At 36.8% G+C, this 9,539-nt stretch overlaps 1 protein-coding gene across 3 annotated transcripts; it reads right to left on the bottom strand.

Moving 5' to 3' along the window:
• Positions 1-1,676: 1,676 nt before the first annotated feature.
• Commd6 (COMM domain containing 6) lies at positions 1,677-9,194 on the bottom strand. Of its 3 annotated transcripts, XM_027938086.2 has the most exons (4): positions 9,100-9,194; positions 9,000-9,011; positions 6,066-6,218; positions 1,677-4,040 (listed from the first exon to the last, which is right to left on the bottom strand). In XM_027938086.2, the coding sequence occupies exons 1-4, from the start codon at positions 9,145-9,147 to the stop codon at positions 3,990-3,992; spliced, it is 264 nt and encodes an 87-aa protein (XP_027793887.1). In that variant the 5' UTR covers positions 9,148-9,194; the 3' UTR covers positions 1,677-3,989. The 3 variants fall into 3 exon arrangements, with proteins under 3 accessions (XP_027793887.1, XP_027793888.1, XP_071467549.1); XM_027938087.2 differs by lacking the exons at positions 9,000-9,011; positions 9,100-9,194 and adding an exon at positions 8,719-8,964; XM_071611448.1 differs by lacking the exons at positions 9,000-9,011; positions 9,100-9,194 and adding an exon at positions 6,569-7,393.
• Between the last annotated feature and the right edge of the window lie 345 nt (positions 9,195-9,539).

Genomic DNA, 9,539 nt, shown 5'->3' with positions numbered 1-9,539 from the left:
CATCTTGCTAGTGTGGACCCTGAGAGAATGTAAAGAAAAGGGCACTTTATGTCTGTGATTTTCCTCCCCAAGGCCCAACTGAGGGGCATCCAACAAATATACCTGCCCAGCAATCATTAGAACTGTCAAGGTCATCAAAACAAGGAAACTCTGAGAAACTACCACAGTCATGAGGAACTTAAGGAGGAGACATGATAATTAATTAAAAGTAATGTGGGTGTCTTGGATAGATAACCTAGGATAGAAGAAGAGTATCAGGTAAAAACTAACAAGCCTAACTTATCAATATTGGTTCATTAATTATAACTAACATACCACACATGTAAGATGTTAATAATTGGAGAAACTGGGTATATGGCATATGGGAATTATTGTCCTATCTCCACAACTTTTTATTCATCTAAAACTTCTAAAAGAGTTTATTTTTTAAAATATGAAATACGGAATATTTTTAAAAATTTGTTTGAGGGTTTGGGGCTGTGGCTCAGTGGTAGCACACTCGTTTGGCATGTGTGAGGCACTGGGTTCAATTCTCAGCACTGCATATAAATAAATAAAATAAAGGTTTATCAACAACTTAAAAAATTAGTCTGAAAAGACAATTTTGCAGAAGCACTTTAAAAAAGTAAGGTACCAACTTGCATGTTAGTTTCAATCACTTTAAACATGTGACCATTTTGCCTTCTTTCCAAATATACCTGATATTTATGTTAAACTATGATTGTAGAATATATGTAAAAATTTGATTTTTCTCGATAAGCTCAAAGTAACTTACCCTCATTTGAAAACTAAAAGTTCATTAATACATTTTCCAACTTCAGAACAAGTTGATTTCCTGAAATTTAATCAAGTGTTTGAAACCTGAAACACATTTTTCCCACAGAAATGTTGTTATTATTGACAATGGTCAACTCCCAGTCCAGCCCAGTGAAGCTGATTAAGTTCATAAGAAGCAAAAACAGATATCTACAATCAAAGCAGTGTAAAACTATATTTTGAAAAAGGAAAAAAAAAAAACATTTTTTTTAAACTCAAAAGGTTAAGCATGCAATTTATATTTATTTCAAGTCTATCACCCACAATGTTTGAGCCAGGGGCTAATTTTGGGCCTTTGCATAAAACCTTAAACTTGGAAATGCTACACTATAGATGCAAAAGAGACTGAGAAAGGTGTTAAACCGGGGTGGGTGGGAGATAGGAGAATCTTAAGTGCAGTTAGAGGGAGCCATACCATTTTAACTTCTAGGAGCACAAGGAAGCTGGTATCCCATAGGATGGAAGAAAAGAGATGGGGACTTTGATTTCTCCTAATTCTAGAAAACTAAATGTGCTACTACTACCCAGAAGGTGGGATCAAGAGTATGTGTAGCAGTTGTTCAACACAGATAACTACCTCATCAAGTTGTGGGATCCTGAGTATGCAGGTGGGCAGCAGCAGGGGCTGGTCAGGGCTCCTCATAGTAGTCTCTGTCTAGCTGACAACAACAACAACAAAATAAAGTGGATTCACCCAGCAGACCAGCAGAAATGCTGACAGGGATGATGAAGACATAAATTTCCAACATGGAGAATCAGAAGAAGAAATAGAGGTTAAGATGTTAGTCCCAGCTGGAGTCGTCATTCTTACAGCACAGCTAGGGTTAATGTTTGATGTAGAACAAATTTGTATACACAGGTTGGAGAAGTATTTCACAAGAAATTTATTAAGCACTTTCCATTTGTTATATTATAAGAAGAAAATTTTATACTGGAAAATGAACTACAAGAACTTTTCAAAACTTAAAAACAAATATTTTCTAAAGGGGAATCAGCAGAGAGGAAAGGGACCAAAGGGTGGAAGATGAGGAGGGAGGGGGAATGTACTGGGAAGTGATATTAGCCAAATTATATTGTTATGTTGTATGCATATATGAATATATAACAACAATTTCATCAATATGTACAACTATGATGCACCAGTGAAAATGTGGGGGAAAAAACAAAGTGTTTTAAGGAAATCGTGTATTTTCAAACAATTTTTTTTTTTTTTGGAGATCAAACCCAGGGCTTCACGTATGTTAGGCAAGCACTCTACGTCTGAGCTACATACCCAACCCTTTATAAATTTTAAAACAGGATCTTACATTGCCCAGGCTGGCCTTGAACTTGGGATTCTCCTGCCTCATCTCAAAAATAACTGAAACTAGGAGCCAGGTGCAGTGGGGCAGACCTGTAATCCCAGTGGCTCTGGAGGCTGAGGCAGGAGGATCACGAGTTCAAAGCCAGCCTCAGCAACTCAGTGAGACCCTGTCTCTAACTAAAATACAATAGGGCTGGGGATATGGCTAAGTGGTTGAGTGCCCCTGAGTTTAATCCCCTGTGCCAAAAAAACAAAACAAAACAAAAAGCTGACTAAAATGGGGAATCACTACTTTTTCTGCAACTGGAAATACCACAGTAAAAATCTCCATATTGTAGGTTATTGTTTATGCTTACTTGCTGTTGTAAACTTCCAAAATCTCTCCAGCTCACCCCAACAGAAGTTTGTTTCCAGTTTACACTGCTGGATGATACAAGTCAGGCTAATCTTGTGGGGAATCCACCTCCAATAGTGATTTAGGGAACCATCTTTTAGTTTGTTTTGGAGGGTTTTTGTTGTTTTGATACTATAAGTTGAACCCAGGGGTGCTCTACCACTGAACTACATCCTCGGTCTTTTTTTCCCTTTTTTTTGGACACCAACTGTAAGTTGTTGAAGGTTTTGAAGTTCTTAATTGCAACACTTAAGCATAGGAGAAAACTTGGAAGATGTGAAGGAACAATTTATGACTAAGACTGGAAATGGCTTAGGATATTTCTATCCAGATCTTACTGGCTTCATCCTCACTATGTGGTTCCAGTCTAATTGCAAGGGAAACTGGGAAATAGTCTTCCTGTATGCTCAAAGAAACTGGATGAACATTAGACATTTTTTAAAAATATTACATTTCAAAGGATATACTCCTATGTACAAGCGTTTTGCAGAAGAACTTTAATATTCCCTATTTCTACCAACAGAGCAAAACTACTCAGCAAAAATTCTTGCTTTTCTGAAGCTTAACTGACCAGATTCCTGTGTCAAATGGTTCTCATTTTCTCCCAATGCTTGTGTGAAATTAGGAAAGACCAGGAAAGCGAGCAGCCTTTATATTGCTGCATACACTTGACAGAAAGATGACTGAAGGTAGACATGGCATGTGCAGGGGCTTCCAGGTGACATCCTGCTTTGTGCTACAAAAAACAGAATATCTGTAGTGGACTTTCTAAAAATACAGAATCAACTGAATCTAGGTTAATATAATGTTCTAATATGTAAAATTTGTGCCGCCTTCAATTATGGTTTTGATTTTTTAAATATTTAACTCATATACTAGAGCACCCATTAGAGTGTGCAGTTCAAGCCAGGTGTGGTGGTGCACTCTTATAATCCCAGTGGCTCGGGAGGCTGAGGCAGGAGGATTGCCAAATTCAAAGCCAGCCTCAGCAACTTAGCAAGGCCCTAAGCAACTTAGACCCTGTCTCAAAATATTAAAAAATAAGGGGCTGGGACTATAGCTTAGTGGTAGAGCTCTTGCCTTGCACACGTAAAACACTGGGTTTGATCCTCAGCACCACAGAATAATAAATATATTGTGTTCATCTGTAACTAAAAATTATTTTAAAAATAACAATCATTTATTATTTTTAAAAAATAAAATGGGCTGGAGATGTGGCTTAGTGGTTGAGTGCCCTTAGGTTCAATCCCTGGTACCATAAAATAAATCATGAAGTGTGCAATTCAATAGCTTCTAGTATACTGACAAACTTATACATCAATTACCACTAATTCCTATTTATCTCACTTTTTATTTAGAAAAATGAAAGTATAATTTTCATTCAATAAATATTTGATCCTTATGTAGTTTTTTTGCAGAAGATGAAATCCATTATTTTAGATGATGATAACAATTTATTAGCCAAATAACCAGTTTTCACACAGTTTCAATAATGGCAGCAATGTCCTTGAACTGTCTGTAGAAATTCTGGAAAGAAAGGGGAAAATATTAAATTTGGTTTTAGAGAATATTTAAGTAGTTCCTTTAATTACATCTGACTACTAGGGGCTGTCTAACATTGTTTGCATTTTAATATTACATACTCAACTAATAAAGACTGCTGTGAAACAAACAAGTGCAACTAGGTACTACACACAAAAATAATATTGTAGAATCAGATTAGTTTACTACTAAACTTTTTTAGAAAACAGGAGAAAGTTTATGAGGATCACACCAGAAAGATTTATTAAATACACAATACTATCCTAGACACTTAAGATAAAAACAAAATTGACAGATTCATTATGGGTCCCTAACCATTTTCAACCATTTCAGGGTCACAGGGGCTATTTTAAGATTGAGTTCAATTTCAATAAAAGAGACCCAACATTGACAATATCTTATATGGTAGGAATTTATTTCTCTATCATTTAAAAAAATTATTGTGGTTTGGTTGATCTTCTGTAGAATTCTCTTTTAAAAAATCGCAGTTAGGATCAAATTCTGTTTTCCTTTTTCTTCTGTACCTGCTGGGAAGCTGGGAGGCAAATGTGAAACATAACTGCAGCAACTGGATACCCTCTGATTTATACATTTGCATTTTCATTATTATCTTGGCCTTAATTTTCTATTTTATTACTTGAGTATTTATTTGAACTTATATGAAAATGTCATAAAACATAATAAATTGTGACTATTCTTTAAAAATACATATTGATGGTCAAAATTGCTGCTAACAAAAGCCCAAAGATGGGACTGGGGATTTAACTTAATGGTAGAGCTATCATATGCCAAGGCTCTGGGTTCAATTCCCAGCACCAATGGGGAATGGGGGGGGGGGTGGAGGGGAGAAGCTGAAAGACTGTTCCTTAGCTCTGTTATGTATTTGCCTGGTTACCTTTAGACCACATAAAGAATGTCTTAAAAACAGCTGTCCCCTTCTGGCAGCATGGGAGGCTGAGGCAGGAGGATCACAAATTCAAAGATAGCCTCCGCAACTTAGTGAGGACCTAAGCAACTTAGTGAGACTCTGTCTCAAAAAAATAAATAACAAGAAGGGATGGGGATGTGGCTCAATGATTAACATTCCTGGGTATAATACTCAGTACCAAAATAAATAAATTTGTCCACTAAATAAAATGTTATATATACCCACACCCCAGTGGTCCCACAGTATTCATGGGGGATTGGTTCCAGGAAGGATTGCCTATAGATTCCAAAATCTAGATGCTTAATTCCCTTATATAAAATTTACTATTTGAAATATAATGTTTATATCACCAATATATGTATGTATTATGTATCATATTATACACACACTCAATGGAATATTATTTTGCCATAAAAAATCCTGCCATACGTAAAAATTTACATGAACTGGGAGGACATTATGCTAAGTAATATAAGATAGACACAGAAAGACAAATACTACATGATTTCACTTATATAGAATCTAAAAGAGTTGAAGTCAAATCAGAGTAGAATGGCAGTTGTGAGAGGTTATGGGGAACATAGAGATGTTGGTCAAAGAGTATATACTTTCAGTTATAAAAGTTCTAGGAATCTAATGTACAGTTATGGTGGGTATGGTTAATAACAGTATTTTATCTAGTTGAGGTTGATAAGAGTAGATTTTAAGTGTCTTCACCAACACACACACACACACCCCCACACGAATTAACTATTTGTGGTAATGGATATATTCATTAGCTTGACTATAATAATCCTTACACCATGTATATTTTTATTAAATCACTACAATGTTCTTGAAATTTCCTAATTATACTAACAGAGGATACCTGTCAAAAGTAATTAAATGGCACAACACATAAATTTAGCAATTTTATTGAAAATAATTTATTAAATTTTCAAAGAACAAAATCTAGATCTTTTGTATCTGCGAATACATGTAAAACACATCAATTTCCAAATATTGAAAATTTCCCTTAAGAAAGATTTTATACACTTCATAAGCAATAATTATACTAAAATTCAATGAGTTAAACTACGAACCTGAAACTGTGGAATTGTCATTTCAAAGGACTTGTTCTTTACTTGGCCAGAATGATCTGCCACTTTTAGCATCACAGCAACATAAGGATACTTAAGAGATCTGCAACTGTCGGAGCTCACAGCCATACCCAGTTTCCACTGAAAATCGACAAGCTTTAACAAAACAGTATAAAACAATAAATTAGTAACATCATTGCCTTGAATGCAAATATTATTCAATTTTACTGCTCTCAACTCAACTTTTAGTTTCAATGCAGGTCATAAAATACAGTATCTTCAGTTAATATCATTTCAGAAACAATTAACAAGGGACATAAATAGAGTTATAAAACAACATTGTCATATTTACAAAAGAAAAAAGCAAAAAGTGAAAAAAAAAAAAACCAAACCTCTACAGAATGGATAATATAAGTAGGTGACATTGAAGTATTGGTTTTCCTTAAAAGGTTTAAATTTTGTTCTGGCAATTCAGTGGCCTTCAAACACGTTGAAGCATCTTTTACCTCACTTTCCTGTTCCAGATGCTTCCTCATTCCACAAACAAAAAATCCTCAAATGCAAGATGGGTTACGTGATCTTCATAATTAGTTGAGGCTCACATGAGAATCATTCCAGTTTCTTTCCTCACCATAGTCCTCAAGCTCAAACCTTACATTAGCATAAATAATGATGTAGTTTTAAGATTTCATCAGTGTTCATGATGGTCAGGTGATGTGCTCTGTAATTTACATGTATTAAATGCCTCAGTGAGTCAGCATAACATTATGGATTTTTTCCATTTTGCAAATGACAAATCCCAATTTCAGAGAGCTAAGGTAATGTGTACCAGGTCACACAGTTCTGGAATCAGAAGAGAAACCAATGTCTGCATGACTCCAAAGACTACATGCTTATAAACTACTAGCTGCTTCAATACTTTATCTAGTTCCTGTCAATGATTGTTCAGTGTTGTTATGGCATAAATCAGGACTGGACAAATGCAACTCTTAATATTGACTTTAAAACATAAGGCTGTGGATGAAAGAATTTTGTCTGTCTTCTTTTGAAAGATTAGACAGGCGCGTGACACGCAGCAGGCATTCTAAAAACTCACGTCTGCTACCAAACTAACGTTTGCCCTGTGTTCTTACTTCTCTGACAGATCAGAGAACTGTTGATTTTTCAGTAAGCTCAGCTTTTAGTTTCTACTAAAAGTTAATACTGTGTCCTAAAAGGGTAAATTTCTTATATACTGGTCCAGAAACTAGAAGCTCTGATTTCTTTTAATAGACTTATTGCAAGGTACTTTATAATTTATTTCTTGTTTAAAATTATATTTCAAACTTTGTTTCTGAACTTTAAAAAAAAAAACAATGGTGGGCTGAGGATATGGCTCAAGCAGCAGCGCGCTCGCCTGGCATGCATGGGGTGCTGGGTTCGATCCTCAGCACCACATAAAAAAATAAAAAAATAAAGATGTTGTGTCCACCAAAAACTAAAAAATAAATATTAAATCTCTTGATAAACTCATTATAAATCAAATGATGTTTGTAAATTATCTTGGCTTTTCCTGCACAGAAAAAAAATCAGATAACCTATGAATGAATGTATGGATGGAATGTATAGCAGACTTAATGGTCATGCAAACATGTTCATGTCCTAATCCCTGAACACTGAGTTACCCTATGTGATAAAACAAATATTAAAGACTTAACAAAATCAAGGATCTTGAGATGGGAAGGCTTTTCTGGATTATCCAGGGAAGCTCAATGTAATCACAGCGTCTTTGTAAAAAGGGAATAAAGAAGGTCAGAGTCAGAGAAGAAAGCAGGGGTTGAAATGATGTGTTTTGAAGATGAAAGTAGAGTCCATAAGCCAAGAAAAGGAGGCAGTTTCTAAGAGCAGGAAAAGACAAGAGATTCCCATACAACCTTGAAAAAAGAGCCATGCCAACATCTTAATTTTAGTTCTAGAAGACTAGTTTTATACTTCTGACCTCCTGAACTCTAAGATGATAGATTTGCTGTTTTAAGCCAAAATAAACAAATAAATTTAAAAGTTCAATTAGGAAACCCTATAATCTAATATAACTCAGTTTCAAGATATCTTTATTCAAGCACGCCATTTAATAAGTGAACAAAGTGATTTATGAGAGATTGAATAAAAACGCACTAACCTATGTAACTGAGCAAAGACAGGTAGAGGACTGATTACTATCTCCCTGAGTTCCCCTATCTCTCAGGTATCCTCAAAAGCAACAGCAAGATCAGAGGGAGACAAAAGATAGAGCAGTCAATGGACACCTCTCTTGGCTCCTGTATTTGCATTATTTCTTATCTCAGCCCTTTTTTTATATTTTATATGGATCTGGATAACTCTTGACCCCAAACCTTCTAGTTTTAGGATTCTTCTTCAAGGAGCATTATAAGTAATTTGTCCAAAAATAGTTTATTAGCTGCAAACACTTGAAACAGAAACGGAACCAAGATGTTCTTGAAAAAACTATTGTTTTTCAACATACATCACACACACACACACTCTCTGAAAGGTTAAAAAGTTATACTCCATCTTCAAAATAACCTTTCTCAAGTGCAAGAAAAGTCATCGGTGCTACCTTTGTCAATTTTAGTAATTTCTTATGTGCCCATCACATTCTAAAATAGTGTATTCCTACCTTCGAATACAGGTCGCCTAATTAAGGAAGAACAAGACTTTGTACTCTTTGCACTAGCGCTGGCTGGAGAAGCTTAAATTACAATGGCAGCAGCATCACCTCGCGCGCACGGGGGAAAGAGCAATGCAGGGATGCGGGCTGGAGAACACCGGCTTGAGGACACAGGTTATGAAATGCAAGGACAGGGCACGGCACACTGCGACGCCGTTCTCCGGGAGCGGCCGCCAGCCCTTGACCAGCAGAGGCCGGCTGAGGACAAGGCAGGAGGGCCACTCACTCACCTGGTTGGTGACCTGAAACGGAAGCAGAAAACACAATTTATGAGACGATCTTGCTTGCTCAGGGCTCCTCTGATCCTTCTCCTTCCAGGCCGAGCCTCACCTGCGATTTAGCATCCAGGATTGGCTCCTGAGACCGAGACGCCTCCATGGCAAAAGCGAAGAGTTGGTCCTGCAGCCTCAGGCTGAGGCTCCCTCGGACCAACACTTCCGCTTCCTGCCTTTCGCGGACCAGCGCACGCAGCCGACGGTGGGTAGGGAGTGGAAAAAAACATCTTTGCGGAACTCAACTTTCGTCTCAAGTAAGCATCAGTTTTAAGTAAAGGTTCAGTACTATGTAGGTTGATATGGATAAAAAGGCCGAAGACTTAGGAGACATCTAGCGAGGGGAAGGAATAATTACATTCAGGATGCTCTTCCCCCGATCCTAGGCTGCAGTTATGGGCTCTTCCAGTCGGGGGCGGGGCACAGAGTAGTCTCGGTGCAAGCGCGAACTCGAGACCGCCTGTTCTAGCCTAACCTAACTTGAAATCTCCTGCACAA

Source organism: Marmota flaviventris, chromosome 4 (assembly GCF_047511675.1).
Source record: "Marmota flaviventris isolate mMarFla1 chromosome 4, mMarFla1.hap1, whole genome shotgun sequence".
Classification (NCBI taxonomy): Eukaryota; Metazoa; Chordata; class Mammalia; order Rodentia; family Sciuridae; genus Marmota; species Marmota flaviventris.
The sequence above is the reverse complement of the archived record's forward strand: the minus strand, read 5'-3'. Positions and strand labels throughout refer to the sequence as shown.